Source organism: Zootoca vivipara, chromosome 4 (assembly GCF_965207765.1).
Source record: "Zootoca vivipara chromosome 4, rZooViv2.hap1.1, whole genome shotgun sequence".
NCBI classification, from domain to species: Eukaryota; Metazoa; Chordata; class Lepidosauria; order Squamata; family Lacertidae; genus Zootoca; species Zootoca vivipara.
This window is the reverse complement of record NC_142587.1, coordinates 88,587,708-88,603,947: the sequence shown is the minus strand read 5'-3', so window position 1 is coordinate 88,603,947 and position 16,240 is coordinate 88,587,708. Positions and strand designations below refer to the sequence as shown.

At 46.0% G+C, this 16,240-nt stretch overlaps 1 protein-coding gene across 3 annotated transcripts in view; it reads right to left on the bottom strand.

Moving 5' to 3' along the window:
- SLC36A4 (solute carrier family 36 member 4) overlaps positions 1 to 16,240 on the bottom strand; it is a 96,807-nt gene that overhangs the window by 41,558 nt on the left and 39,009 nt on the right. For 2 of the 3 annotated variants that reach the window (XM_060273883.2, XM_088668416.1), the window contains 2 exons: positions 8,442 to 8,608; positions 7,835 to 8,004 (listed from right to left, as the gene is read on the bottom strand). In XM_060273883.2, coding sequence (XP_060129866.2) covers positions 7,835 to 8,004; positions 8,442 to 8,608 — 337 coding nt within the window. The remainder of the gene's footprint in view (positions 1 to 7,834; positions 8,005 to 8,441; positions 8,609 to 16,240) is intronic. The other variant, XM_060273884.2, reaches the window with a different exon arrangement.

Sequence of the window (16,240 nt, the reverse complement as noted above, 5' to 3'; positions counted from 1 at the left end):
AAAAACAAGTCAGGATGTGATCAAAGATGAAAACCTTAAAATGTGATCAAAGTTTGAAAACCTTAAAATGGCTCAGGATTCAAATATCCTCCATTACCAAATAGGTAAGAAACAGAAAGCAGTTCATAACTGAACTGACTTTTTCTTTTGCAAATTTTCCTTTAATCAAATTGTTACCTAATTTTCAAGCTGCACAGGGTTTGTTTTTTTCCTTCTTCTTCATCATCAATAGATTTCAGTTTCAACTCTCCAACGGTCTGAATTTACCCCAAAGGTGCGTCCTTCCATTGTCCCCTGAGACAACCAGTTACTAAAGGAATGTTGTTTAATTTTTTTTCTTAATTGTTAATTGTTATCTTAAGCTCTGTTTTGTGCCACCCTGATAACCTTGGGTGAAGCGTGCATCACAACTACCTCCAAATAAATAAATCGCAAAGTTGTAAAGTTGGAAGGGACCCCAAGGGTCATCTACGCCAACCCCCTGCAATGCAAGAATCCCAACTAAAGCATCCCTGACAGATGGCCACCCGACCTCTGCTTAAAAACCTCTAATGAAGTAGAGTACAGTGGTACCTCGGTTTACGAACACCTCGGGTTACGAACTTTCGGTTTACGAACCATCGAAACCCGGAAGTAAGTAACCCGAGGTTTCCGAGGCCCATGAAGGCCTCCACGGAGGCATCGGAGCGTCCGCGACTGGGACGCAGCCAAGGAAGCGCTCTGATGCCTTCACGGAGGCAAACTGCGCAGAAAGAAGCCTTTTCCCGATGCAAGTGCCCTGCACTGCGGCCGCGTCTCAGTCAAGGCGGCTGAGTAAAGCGCGGGAAACCGGGGGGGTTTCCCTTTGGAAGCTCTTACCGCGCGTTTAGAAAAGGGCTCCCAGCAGCAGCAGCAGTGAGAGGCTTGGCGAGTCGTTTCACTGCACGGCGGTGGTGGTGCTCGCAGCTCTCCTTCCCTCTCTCTGCGGTGCTGGCTGGGCAACCTTCCTGAAGCCTCCTCAGAGCAGCCGCCGCCGCCACCAGACGCCAGGACTGGCCGGGGTGGCTCGCGGTGCGTCTGGCTTTGGTTGGAGCGGCGGCGGCGATGGCGGCTTCTCTCAACCGCAAGCCTCTCCACTCCGCAGGGGCGCAATGGTGAAGGCCCGGCCTCGCTTCTCTTGACCCCTCCGCGAGGCCGGGCCTTCGCCGTCGCGCTCCTGCGACGTCTCTCCAACTTCGCCGTCGCTCTCCTGCAGCAGGGCTCAAGAGAAGCGGACCTTCGCGCTCCTGCAACGCCTCTCCACAGGAGTGCTACGGCGAAGGTGGAGAGACATCGCAGGAGCGCGAAGGTCCGCTTCTCTTGAGCTCTCCACGAGGCCGGCTCAAGAGAAGCGGGCTTTCGCGTCGCGCTCCTGCGACGTCTCTCCACCTTCGCCGTAGCACTCCTGTGGAGAGGCGTTGCAGGAGCGCGAAGGTCCGCTTCTCTTGAGCCCTGCTGCAGGAGAGCGACGGCGAAGTTGGAGAGACGTCGCAGGAGCGCGACGGCGAAGGCCCGGCCTCGCGGAGGGGTCAAGAGAAGCGAGGCCGGGCTTCACCATTGCGCCCCTGCGGAGTGGAGAGGCTTGCGGTTGAGAGAAGCCGCCATCGCCGCCGCCGCTCCAACCAAAGCCAGACGCACCGCGAGCCACCCCAGCCAGTCCTGGCGTCTGGTGGTGGTGGCGGCTGCTCTGAGGAGGCTTCAGGAAGGTCGCCTGGCCGGCACCGCGAAGAGAGGGAAGGAGAGCTGCGAGCGCCGCCACCCCCGTGCAGCGAAATGACTCGCCAAGCCTCTCACTGCTGCTGCTGCTGGGAGCCCTTTCCTAAACGCGCGGTAAGAGCTTCCAAAGGGGAAAACCCCCCCCCCCGGTTTCCCGCGCTTTACTCAGCCGCCTTGACTGAGACGCGGCCGCAGCGCAGGGCACTTGCATCGGGGAAAGGCTTCTTTCTGCACAGTTTGCCTCCGTGAAGGCATCAGAGCGCTTCCATGGCTGCGTCCCAATCACGGACGCTCCGATGCCTCCGTGGAGGCCTCCATAGGCCTAGGAAACCTCTTGGTAGACAGTAAATTTTTGTTAAATTGCTGCTTTAGGGGGTGTTTTTCATCGTGTGGAACGGATTAATCCTCTTTCCATTATTTTCAATGGGAAAGTTTGCTTCGGTTTATGAACACTTCGGTTTATGAACAGACTTCCGGAACCAATTGTGTTCATAAACCGAGGTACCACTGTACACAACAAACGAGAGTCCACTACATTTCAAATTAAAACCAGAGTATAGAACAATCCACAATTCAACTGATGAAATCAAAATAATCTCTCTCTCTCTCTCTCTCTCTCTATATATATATATATATGTAAACTAGCCATGCCCGTTAGTATCCACTTTTCACCAAAACCGCTTGACCAATTGTGTTCAAATTTTGACACAATGCCGCGTGCGAATATGAGAGTGACCCCGTACTGTTTTCAAAGACAGGTGTCACATCTGTGCCAGGTAAAAAAAACCAAACCCCGTGTTTCAAAACACACCACTCAGATGAAAATGCATGCTGGGAAAAGAACCAGGTAGCAAACCATCACCCTCTAGTGGCGGCTACACTGGTACTACACCTATAAAACCTTCCCTCTCAACAGCACCTCGGCTCCCGTTTACATACTAGGCAGAAGCCTTTACAGACTAGACCAAATGGAGGTACTGACTCGCCTGGGTGGGGGTTGGGGGAGGAGGGGACGGGATAGGTCAGGATACGGTGGGACCAGTCACAGGGATGAGCCGGGGGTGGGGGGGAAGAGGGGGTGTGATACGTCATGGGTCGGGACAGGGTGGGGGGAATCACAGGGATAAGCCGGGGTGGGGGGGAGGGGCGGGATACGTCATGGATCAGCATAGGGTGGGGGGAATCACACGGATGAGCCACAGCAACGCGTGGCCAGGCCAGCTAGTATTAGTATAAAAAAAAACAGAACAATTACAAAAATAATTTTACACCTGCTTCCTGAACATGCACGAATTCTATCAGAATAATTTTCAGATAGTTCCCCCACCCCACCTGAGCTCGAAGCATATTTGCAACATTCATAAGAACCGCAGAGAGAATTACCGAACTCAGTACTCTCAAGAAGCATTAAATAAAGAGATGGTGGGAGTACAATTGAAGTTAGGTTTTGCATACTTTATGTGAATGATTCATGGTGGTGGTGGAGATTTTTATGGGGGGGGAGTCTCAAACATTTTTCCACCTCTCCCTTTCTGAAACAATAAATCTCTCGGTTTACTTATCACATTTGCCTCCTGCCTGTCAACTCAAGGTAGCAGACACAGTTCCTATCCAAACACTGATGAGATTAAGGCTGCGTTCACATAGAAGTTTATTCCGTTTCTGTTAATTTCTGCATAATATTTGCACTTTCACACAATATGAGAGTCACTTCCAGAAATCCCGCAGAATATTGGGGAAGTATAGTGTGGATTTCTGTGTTAATTCCTTCGGGGGGAGGACACACATCTGCAGCCCCCTTAACCCAGAAAACGTGAAGAGTAAGGAGACAGAATTTGGGGTGGTATCCCAGCATACAGTTCTTTCCTGCTGTTTTCATGAGTGACTCATGGAGGAATATGACATGTGAGGTGGAAGGGGGGACAGCAATGTTGTCCAATGACGTTTGTTGTTCTGCCACACTATGCCCATTGGTGTGAATGAAATTTAGTGCGACGTATCAGTCAAAAAGTCACGGTTTCATAACACAACAGGCACTGCTTTGTGAAAAGAACATTGGAAAACAGGGCATACGTGAAGCCTGGACTTTTTGCGTGCACATCAGATAGATGCTCTACCACCGAGCTGTAGCCTTTCCGTGTGAACTGATCATAAAGAAAACGTATGCCGATTGCATCAGCAAGCAATATTAAATGGTGGAGTGGGCGAGCAAGGTCTGTAAGCATTAAGGTGATGGGAAAGAGGAACATAATACTGAGAAATAATGGCTGGAGGAGCAAATAAAAAAGGTGTTTCTAGGCATCTGCTTACTTGCACAAAGTCTGGCTGTTATACTTCACTTTCTAAATACCATACTTTTCCGTGTATAAGACTAGGCTTCTTTCTTTAATAATTATGCTAAAAAGTGGGGGTCGTCTTATACATGGATAGTGCATAGGGTGGACATTTGATTGGTTGCTGCCTTGGCTGTCAGCGGCTATTGGGCATGTTATTGGTTGCTGCGTCAATGGCTGTTGTTGATTGGCTGACACTGTGGCAATTTGGCAGGCAATTAGCAGCTTCTGCCGGTGAGGGGACAGAGAGGCGGTTTTTGCAATGTGTGAGGGTGAGTGATTTTTGGCAAACCCCCCCTTTAAAAAAGCTCAACAACTCCCCCCATTTTCTTAAATATTTCCAAAAATAAGGGGGAATCTTATACATGGAAAAATACGGTATCCTTCCACTTTTCTAACTACAATAATGTGCAGTAAGAAAAGTGACTGGAAATTGCACTGGAAAACATATGGGATAGCAACCTCTAGCTGGCAACGTGATATAACCTTCTTGCAAATGTTTCAGGATGAATGCTTAACCAGAGACATAGCGCCATATAAACTCTATACAGATTTCATGCAGTATGAATTCTCAAAAAAACCCAAAAAAAAACCCACCACCCGTTTTTCCAAAGTGAGAAACTAATCAAAGAACTAGAGGACTGGGCATTTCCCCAAATACAGTTTAAACAAAAAGTGTAATTTAGGTTTTACAGACTATCCTTAATTCCTCTCCTTGTGCCACTAAAATGATGGTTACCAGAAGCTGTGCCACTATCATGAAAAACCAACTTTCAGAAGGGACTGCCCACCTCGCTCTGCAGTTTAGGATCTTCATGGCAAGAAATCTCTGAAGCACTTGCCTGGAAGTCAGTCAAACCTGCTACACAAGTAAAGGCTTCAGTGTTCAAATGCAGAGTTCAAATCAAATCACTGTGAAATGCACCTGGAGCAAACTGTTAAGATATTTGGGGGGCAGGCACAAAGAGAGAGAGAGAGAGAGAGAGAGAGAGAGAGAGAGAGAGAGAGAGAGAGAGAGAGAGAGCGCAACAAAAGCAGATGGAAGGGGAGAGGATAGGAGAGAAATAAATTATTGGCACCTTCTGGTTTTCTACTCATGCAAAATGCATGCAGCACACGTGTTCACTGACAGCCATGTAGATATTTTAACAGGGAGTTTATCCCAGCAAACGCATTGAAGATTAGGCACGTAATTTGTCCTGGTTTGCCTTCCAGCCCCCTCCCTTCTTCCTTTGTTGAATAATAATAGTAATAAATCGCTCAGTGCACATTCTAATGAAATGTGCTACACATGCCTTTGGCAGCATCCAACTCACTCATTCCATCGGCACAAGGATTACTGCTAGCACAACAAATCTCTCCCCCACCACACACACACACATAATCGATTCTAAGGGATACCCCAATGCTCTGGAACAGATCTGAGGAGGGTGGGGCACAAACAGGGAGTGAGGAAGGAGAGTTCTACTGCTGCAAGCGGTAATCCTTTTGCTGATGGAATGAGTTAGCTGGATACTGCTCAGTTACTTTGGCCATAAGTTCCACAGTTCACAATTCGGTTTAGACTGCTCAGTGTCACCTCTGCCCTTTCCTATGCTGTAAGATCACTGGCTGAGTCCCTATTCCAAGTACCAAATGAGGAATGGTGGCTGGCTAAGAGTTTGGGCCTTTTCGGTGGTGGCCCCAGTTATGGAATGTCTTCGCCAGAGAAGACCACCTGGCTCTGACTTTAAATGTATTTTTGGCACCAGACACAGTGCTATAGTCCAACAGTATTTTAGCTTTGCAATAGGTTTAGCTTCTGTGCTGTCCCCTGGTGTTTTTTTTTAATTTTCTCTTGCTCTAACGAACCCAGTTTGTTTGATCTTATAGCTGTGTTTCAGCTGCATGTTATGCACTTACGGTTTATAACGTTGCTGTTCACCCTCACCCACGACCCGGAGAACTGCCAACAACGGGCAGCTGATAAATAAGTAATAAATAAAATTCACCTCCCTTCCCATTTACACCAGTGTGAAGGCCTTGGGCAGAATATATGGATTATGCATTAACTGCCCTTGATCTTCCTTTGCTCCCTTTTGGGGGGGGCAGCGCGAGGCGAGGCTCGTACGTCACGCCTGAACTTTGGTTGCATCACTGTTGGTTTGGAGAGGCCGCTGACGCATCCGGGTGTATCTGACGGCCTACGCAGCAGGTAAAAGCTTCCCTCCTCCCATGCCAAATCCAATCACGTCTCCCTAGAAGATCATCTTGACACAAATGCACACAGCATAATCGAGTTAAGCTGCGCAGAAACCAGAACAGTTTGAATGCAAAGTGGAAAGATACTCGACCGGCACCTCTTCTCCAAAGGGCTTCGCGACTGTGCCAATTGTCCTGCTGCAATAACAGAAGTCACGATCAAGTCTTTAGCTTATTTAACATGGCACCATCAGATGAGCAACAAGGGGAACAGGAGAAGAGCCGTTGTAGAATTCCTACAAATTATCACATCTCTCTCTCTCTCTCTCTCTCTCTCTCTCTCTCTCTCTCTCTCTCTCTCTCTCTCTCGTGTTTGAGCTGAGCACATAGCTGCCAAGTTTTCGCTTTTCTCGCGAGGAAGCCTATTCAGCATAAGGGAAAATCCCTGTAAAAAAGGGATAACTTGGCAGCTATGGCTGAGCATCTTAGTTTTATCAATCCTGATGGGCCTTCGTGGAAGGGGAAAGCTAAGCCGCAGCAAATCCACACACTGGAATCTTCCAAGCTGGACCAGTGAAATGTACTCTACATAAGACTCTCCTTGAAGAGCCCCATGTGAACTGGTGATCTGTTTTTTAAAAAAATTAATGTGGTTTTTATTGTGCAGCTATCTATATATAATTGTGGCAAACTACAGGGTACAGTGGTGCCTCGCTAGACGAATTTAATTCGTTCCACGGGTCGTTTCTTATAACGAAAAATTCGTCTAGCGAATCCCATAGGAATGCATTGAAAAAAAATTGATTTTTTTTTGTCCATAGGAACGCATTAATTGAATTTCAATGCATTCCTATGGGAAACCGCGATTTGCTAGCCGAATTTTTCATAAAACGAATTCGTCTAGCGAGGCAACCTCCACTTGAAAAATCCTTTCGTTAAGCGGTAATTTCGTTAAGCAGGGCATTCGTTAAGCGAGACACCACTGTACTGGTGTTTCATTATATGTATATAAAAAATGAAAATAGAAACCAGCTGCAACAAATCCCGCATTGTTCTCTACAGCCACAGCAGGCGCTGCGACAGTCGAATCCAGATCACATGAATAAAGTACACACATCCGAAAAGCTGCAAGGTTGAATTGGCTTTAAGCTCAGAGCCGGGCTACATTATAAGGGCACGCTGCAAACACTGCATGCAATGGAAACATCTCCACGACCAAAAGTTAACAGCAAATCACATGAATCCAAACATGTTCCTTGATGTGTCTGTGTTCACAGGACAGGTGTGGGCATTTGGCTACATTATAGAGGGGAGCTTAAAGTTGAGTCAAATATCAGTAAATGCAACTTAAATACTAAATTCACTAGGCCCCAGTGAACCCTTTCCTCATCGCCCAAGATTTTGCTTGTCAAGGGAAACCCAAAAAAGTTAGCTTCACATCGGCCTTCTGGAACCTAGGACCTTCCAGATGTTCTGGGCTGCAATTCCAACCAGCCATCAACCAGGGCTGATGGGAAGTGAAGTCCAACACACCTGGAAGGCACAAAAGTTGGGGAGGTCTGCCTTGCACACAGCCTCGTACTTACAAGTTGAGCAGACCAAGAGCGCCCTGACCGCCAGCTCGCAGAACAGCTTCAGCTTCTGCTGCACTCGGGAAGCAACGGCCGGAACGAGGATCTCAGCCGGGACATAGAACTGAATCGAATAGGTAATGAAAATCCCAAAAGAGTAGAGGATCTTGACCATATGGTACAACCTGTTGGAGGAGGAGAGAAAGCCACACGTTTGGACAAAACTCACGCTGCTCAGAAGGAGAGAATTGGGAAGAATTGTTGAAAAGATAATTGTGTGGGGGCATTTGTTTTTTGAATGTTTGTTTTGTTTATTGTTTTTTGTGTGTTTATTTGGAAAATATAATAAATTGCTTTTTTAAAAAAAAAAATACTCTCTTCCCTCCGGTAATTACAGGTCCTAGTTATGCCATAACACGGTTGTCTACACTGATCAAGTCCCGTAGTTGAAAACCTGACTTTGTCCTTTATTTCCCTGCCACTGCTCACCTTCTTACTCATCGTCTTCCCAATGCACTTTTTACACAGTGATGGGTAGCATTCAGATTAGCATTCGGGAGCGGGAGGTGAATTAAGATCCCCGAAGGACACTGGAGTTCTGCGAAGTTATGTTTCTGCTTACCATGCATGCGGCAGGTTCAGAGTGATGCTGCCTTTGATTTCGTCCCCAAAGCACATATACCCCAGGGTGGCCAACGAGACGTACAAGGTCATCACAATCGCCATGCCAATGTTGAGGGCCAATGGGAAGCGGTCGACTTCTCTCATCCTGTTCTGGAGGGGGAGGACCTGAGAAAGAGAAAGGGGGAGAGAGAGAAGGCAAGGTAGGCAAGAATGAATGATCAAAGAATAGCTTTTTTGTTTCTTGCTACACGTTTTCAGAACCATTAATCCAAGCTATCTCAAAAAAGAGGGGTTGGGGGGGGGGGAGGTTGCATGCAGAAGCCTCCTCAAGCAGAGAAGAGGAAATGGGTTTCATCCAGTGTTAGAAACTCAGGTATATAAATAAGCTAGGCACCAAATAGCTCCTTAAACCAGGGTTACAGTCACAGAATGTCCAGTGGCCATTCTGGGGGCCAGGCAGCTTGGGAGTTTTCAATACGGCTTTTTTGGTTGCCGAAATTCATTCCGATTTGAGCAGATAAAATATAACAGATAGAAGTCTACAGGATGTATTGCAAGTGCGAGAAAACAGCCAAGATCCAAGGATGCACCTCCAGATGGGGGAGACGTCAGGGGACAGCTATCCTGGTGCCCGGGGGCATCTTCACATGGGCCACCAGTGGCCGGTGCAAAACTGTATTCAACACTGTGCAAGTAGCGTTTCCTGCTCATGCAACAAGATCTCCTAAGAACATTAGGAAAACCTGCTGCACCGGGCTAGTGGAACATCTCATCCAGCATCCTGCAAACTCATTGGTCAAACAGATACCTATTGTAAAGCCCCAAAGCAGGGCCTGAGCAACGGAACTTCGCCTTCCTCGCCTCTCCCCATGAGCCCATCTGCTTGTGGGGGGCTTCTGTAGCCTATTTTGAGGGTGCAAAGCAGCGGTAGATGAGAGGAGGGGGGTTTATTTCGCATGCATTCTAGTTCTAACTGTATCGAACCAGTCTGCAGTTTTTGCATTTTATTTCCATCCAACCTCACTGGTTATAACCCAACCCATCCCTCTTCAGGTACACTGAGGGTTGCACTTCCCGCGCCTGTTGAAGCAGATTCCAGCCCACAAAGCCTTATGCTGAAACGAAAGTCTTTTTTAAGGTGCCGCAAGGCTCTTTGCAGTGAGAAACAGCAAAGCCTGAGCTACAACATGCACAAAAATAGGAGGTTTTGCCTTAAGATATGCAATCACTGTGCTGACAAGGGAATGAAAGGATTCTTCTTTTTAACAGATAATCTTCTAAAACCAATTTTGTTGTTTGCATTCAATTTCATTATGCAGCTAGCCTCGCACTCAGCGCACTGACAGCAAGGAGGGTCCCATCCCCCCCCCCTTCTTCTCCTGCATTTCAGTTTCAGGCATATGAATAAGTTGGCTTTTCCCAAAAACCATCAAAATGAAATTATCCAGGTGGTGCCCAAAGAGAAGCAGGTGACGCATAAGGAATGCGTTCTAAGGCAGCCTGTCAACTGCTGAGAAAAATGAGCCATGCAGGAATAAAATTAACCAGCTTAAGTTAGAGTTACTCTTGGTGCTGGCTGGAAGGGTAAACCTTACCTAGCTATAACCTCTTAAAAACATAGCAAATATTCATCTTATCTTTGATCAGTTCCCGAGCCAGACTGCAGGAGTATTTCACAAGGCAACTGTACTGCAGAGGTGGGGCAGAGAGTCCACTGGGCTCTACTTGGAGGACAAACCATTTAATCCATCTCCCAGGCACCTTTGAGCAATTCTGTAGTGGTTTTCAAACAGCTGGGAAACATTTAAAAGGCCATTGTGATTTAAGTGTGTCAGTCCACAGCTGGGGAGCCTGTTCCTCGAGGCTTGAAGATCATACTATGTAGTATGGGACCCAACAGTAGTGAGTGAGAAACCACCACAGGTATTTTTGGTTTCGTATGAACTCTTCCCCTCCTTCACACGTAACTGGACTTCCTCTTCATTTGAGATGTTGGGCTCAATTCGTTTAACCCTCTGCACAGACCTAGTTCACACAAAACTCCAAACCATGGTTTGGTTAAAGAAACCTTGAGTGGTTGTCCCACAGATGATCAAACAAGCTCTGGCTTGCTTCTCCAAAGCTTAGCTTATTTTTTTCCAGCAGTTCTTGCCTTACGACTTTATCATCCGGCAGTCATCAGGGGGAACAAACCACAGGTTAAAGGGGCTCAGTTCATTTGCAACGTCAAACTAAAGCTGGCCTGTAAACCAGCAAACCATCGTTTCAATCTGTTGAAAGTGAAGAAACCATAGTTAAGCTGCCAGGCAGATGGGACACATAATACTAAACAATGGTTTGATAAACTAGTTCAATGAACTATGGTTTAGTGTTATGTTTGAACCAGGCCACTCAGGGAATCTCTCTCTCTCTCTCTCTCTCTCTCTCTCTCTCTCTCTCTCTCTCTCTCTCGTTCTCATGGCTCATCAGATAATAAACCACCAGACTCAAAAGACCAACAACATATTGGTGGATATCAGGTAACATGAGATTAGTTGTCAGTAGAACGCGTCCTCCCCTTCATGGATCAATGCCTTGTCGTGGCGAAGGGGCTTGAATAACTCAGAGAAGCTATGAGCTATGCCATGCAGGGCCACCCAAGATGGACAGGTCATAGTGGAGAGTTTTGACTAAACGTGATCCACCTGGAGAAGGAACTGGCAAGCCACTCCAGTATCCCTGCCAAGAAAACTCCATGGACAAAGACAACAGGCATATAAAAGTTATGACGCTGGAAGATGAGCCCCTCAGGTCGGAAGGCGTCCAACATGCTACTGAGGAAGAGCGGAGGACAAGTACAAGTAGATTCAGAGCTGATGAAGCGGCTGGGCCAAAGCCGAAAGGACGCTCAGTTGTGGATATGCCTGGAAGCGAAAGGAAAGTCCGATGCTGTAAAGAAAAATATTGCATAGGAACCTGGAATGTAAGAACCATGAATAGAGGTAAGCTGGATGTGGTCAAAAATGAGATGACAAGAATAAATATCGACATCCTGGGCATCAGTGAACTAAAATGGAAGGGAATGGGTGAATTCAGTTCGGGTGACTATCATATCTACTACTGTGGGCAAGAATCCTGTAGAAGAAATGGAGTGGCCCTCATAGTCAACAAAAGAGTGGCAAAAGCTGTAATGGGATGCAATCTCAAAAATGACAGAATGATCTCGATACGAATCCAAGGCAGACCTTTTAACATCACAGTAATCCAAGTTTATGCACCAACTACCGGTGCTGAAGAAAGTGAAATTGACCAATTCTATGAAGACCTACAACACCTTCTAGAAATGACACCAAAGAAGGATGTTCTTCTCATTACAGGGGATTGGAATGCTAAAGTAGGGAATCAAGAGATAAAAGGAACAACTGGCAAGTTTGGCCTGGGAGTTCAAAATGAAGCAGGGCAAAGGCTAATAGAGTTCTGTCAAGAGAACAAGCTGGTCATCACAAACACACTCTTCCAACAACACAAGAGACGACTCTACACATGGATATCACCAAATGGGCAGCATCGAAATCAGATTGATTATATTCTCTGCAGCCAAAGATGGAGAAGCTCTATACAATCAGCAAAAACAAGACCTGGAGCTGACTGTAACTCAGATCATCAGCTTCTTATAGCAAAATTCCAGCTTAAACTGAAGAAAGTAGGAAAAACCACTGGGCCAGTAAGATACAATCTGAATCAAATCCCTTATGAATACACAGTGGAAGTGAGGAACAGGTTTAAGGATTTAGATTTGGTGGACAGAGTGCCTGAAGAACTATGGATGGAGGCTCGTAACATTATACAGGAGGCAGCAACGAAAACCATCCCAAGGAAAAGGAAATGCAAGAAGGCAAAATGGCTGTCCAACGAGGCCTTACAAATAGCGGAGGAGAGGAGGCAAGCAAAATGCAAGGGAGATAGGGAAAGATACAGGAAACTGAATGCAGATTTCCAAAAAACAGCAAGGAGAGATAAGAGGGTCTTCTTAAATGAGCAATGCAAAGAAATAGAGGAAAACAATAGAATGGGGAAAACCAGAGATCTGTTCAAGAAAATTGGAGATATGAAAGGAACATTTCGTACAAAGATTACCATAATCAAGGACAAAAGTGGTAAGGACCTAACAGAAGCAGAAGACATCAAGAAGAGGTGGCAAGAATACACAGAGGAATTATACCAGAAAGATATGGAGGTCTCGTACACCCCAGGTAGTGTGTTTGCTGACCTTGAGCCAGACATCTTGGAGAGTGAAGTCAAATGGGCCTTAGAAAGCACTGCTAATAACAAAGCCAGTGGAAGTGATGATATTCCAGCTGAACTATTTAAAATTTTAAAAGATGATGCTGTTAAGGTGCTACACCCAATATGCCAGCAAGTTTGGAAAACTCAGCAATGGCCAGAGGATTGGAGAAGATCAGTCTACGTCCCAATTCCAAAGAAGGGCAGTGCCAAAGAATGCTCCAACTACCGCACAATTGCGCTCATTTCACACGCTAGCAAGGTCATGCTTAAAATTCTACAAGGCAGGCTTAGGCAGTATGTGGACCGAGAACTCCCAGAAGTGCAAGCTGGATTTCGAAAGGGCAGAGGAACCAGAGACCAAATAGCAAACATGCGCTGGATTATGGAGAAAGCTAGAGAGTTCCAGAAAAACGTCTACTTCTGCTTCATTGACTATGCAAAAGCCTTTGACTGTGTCGACCACAGCAAACTATGGCAAGTTCTTAAAGAAATGGGAGTGCCTGATCACCTCATCTGTCTCCTGAGAAATCTCTATGTGGGACAAGAAGCTACAGTTAGAACTGGATATGGAACAACTGATTGGTTCAAAATTGGGAAAGGAGTACGACAAGGTTGTATATTGTCTCCCTGCTTATTTAACTTATATGCAGAATTCATCATGCGAAAGGCTGGACTAGATGAATCCCAAGCAGGAATTAAGATTGCCGGAAGAAATATCAACAACCTCAGATATGCAGATGACACAACCTTGATGGCAGAAAGTGAGGAGGAATTAAAGAACCTTTTAATGAGGGTGAAAGAGGAGAGCGCAAAATATGGTCTGAAGCTCAACATCAAAAAAACCAAGATCATGGCCACTGGTCCCATCACCTCCTGGCAAATAGAAGGGGAAGAAATGGAGGCAGTGAGAGATTTTACTTTCTTGGGCTCCTTGATCACTGCAGATGGTGACAGCAGTCACGAAATTAAAAGACGCCTGCTTCTTGGGAGAAAAGCAATGACAAACCTAGACAGCATCTTAAAAAGCAGAGACATCACCTTGCCGACGAAGGTCCGTATAGTTAAAGCTATGGTTTTCCCAGTAGTGATGTATGGAAGTGAGAGCTGGACCATAAAGAAGGCTGATCGCCGAAGAATTGATGCTTTTGAATTATGGTGCTGGAGGAGACTCTTGAGAGTCCCATGGACTGCTAGAAGATCAAACCTATCAATTCTTAAGGAAATCAGCCCTGAGTGCTCCCTGGAAGGACAGATCGTGAAGCTGAGGCTCCAATACTTTGGCCACCTAATGAGAAGAGAAGAATCCTTGGAAAAGACCCTGATGTTGGGAAAGATTGAGGGCACTAGGAGAAGGGGACGACAGAGGACAAGATGGTTGGACAGTGTTCTCGAAGCTACGAACATGAGTTTGACCAAACTACGGGAGGCAGTGCAAGACAGGAGTGCCTGGCGTGCTATGGTCCATGGGGTCACGAAGAGTCGGACACGACTAAACGACTAAACAACAAAGAACGCGTCCTGTCCTAATCTTAGGGCACCAATAAAAGAAGATTGTAGAGAAAAGAGAGTCATTTGCAGGGATAAAATATAAAGCTGTCCAAAAGTTGGGGGGGGGGGGAGAGACACCTCTGACAAGTGGCCGCTTGCTTTTAACTCTAAGCGTCAATAAGACTATTTGCATCATCTCTCAAAATCCAAGTCAGTGGCATTTTGAAGATGATAATCCTGTTCTTTAAAAGACAGGGAAGGAAGAAGAAAAAAGTAATTTAGCAGCCACTCAAGAAATCCAGAGCTTGTTTGCTTTCTATAAAATAACATGTTCTCTCTGAAAAACAGAGATATCCCCAATTTTTTGAAAAATGAAACTTTGGGAGGCATCCAATTCAAAGAAGTTTCACATCTAAAAGAAATTAAACATGTTCCTTTCGCTTAGCTCATCATTATCTAGAACACCTCCCGGGGAGCGGGGGCAGGGAATTGCAGAAGTTCAGTTTTAAACAGGATGCAAAGATCACCCGAGTTCCTTTCAGCAGGAAGGAGCTGCCTTTAGGAATGTTAAAAGCGTATCTCAGCACGAGTTCAGAAAATTGGAACAAGGTATTCCTACGTACCGGTAGTGCTTTACAAAGATAATCTGCCTGACTTCACCTGTGCAGAACGAGCACCGTGCAAATTTTGTAGACAGTCTAGCACTTTCTGGAAATATCTAGGAATAGCTCTTTGCTGGGAATCATTTGCGGTGAAAGTTAGCTATTAACATGCTTTGGGGAGGGGTGGTCTTCATAAGGCCACCTGAACTTATTTAATCCAGCTCAAAGATGTGGAGTTAGAAAACAGCAAAAACTGAAGATCAATCCTCGCTTGCTACTTTTCTACTTACAGAGGGCGTTAAAATATACCACTTGCCGCGACCTGCAGATTGAGGTAGTATTCTTCAAGGGCAGCAGTACCACTTGACTGTTGATCAGACAACTACCTGGCTTTTAGAAGACATCTGAAGGCAGCCCTGTTTAGGGAAGTTTTTTTAATGTTTGATGTTTTATCGTGTTTTTAATATTCTGTTGGCAGCTGTCCAGAGTGGCTGGGGAAACCCAGCCATATGAGCGGGGTATAAATAATAATAATAATAATAATATCTGTCAAAAATATTAAGCAAGATACAGTCAGGTGTCTGGAACAGCCCCAAATAAAAGGGTGCAAATATAAGAATTATTTCCAAGTACGGCTGGAATATATTGCATGAAAAACTTTTGTTTCCCTGGTTTCCCTCCCCACCCTTCCTCCTTCCCCTCTTATAATTTGCAAGGAGTTAAAGAGGGTTGACAAGACTGAAACACTGCTGTCAGCTCCTACCATCAATACTCCCTCAAGTCATTGTCATGACATTTAAACTTTACAAGGTTAAGGTCAGAAGGTAACCTCCGCCCGTCACTCTGCAGTGACAGCACCCCACTGAGACACAGCTGTCAACCCTCCTTTTTTTTGTGCTGGAAATTCCCTTATTCCAGCGCCGTTTCCCGCTGCTATCCTGGATTGTTAGATATACCGTAGACTGTCCCCAGGACAGGTGAGGCTGCTGCTGATCCCTTATTTTCAAATCCAAAAGTTGACAGCTATGCACCCAGAGCTCCCCTATATACAATTCAAAATACAGAGGAGATTTAAGAAAGCCAATTTAAGTCTGAAGCAACGTCCTAAGGCTGTGCCAAGTCCTGTAAATGGAAGCCATCGGCTGAAAGGCACAGATTCAGCATTTAAGCTCTGGCACCTCTTATTCCAGCAGTGAGGTTTTGCTAAGCAATGTGGCCAGGCAGAAACAAGAGGGGGGGGGGGAGAGAGAGAGCAGGTGAATCAGCTTCCAAGGTCCACAAAAGAGGTCCAAGCAAGCAGTTCTCTTAGTGGTTTCACAACCAACCACCCTTTCCAGGCTCCCCAAGGGAAATAGGAGTCTCACGCAGCACCCTTAGCAAACTACAGTCCACAGGATTATTTCAGGGAAGCAATGAGAGTTAAAGTGGTAAAATACTGCTT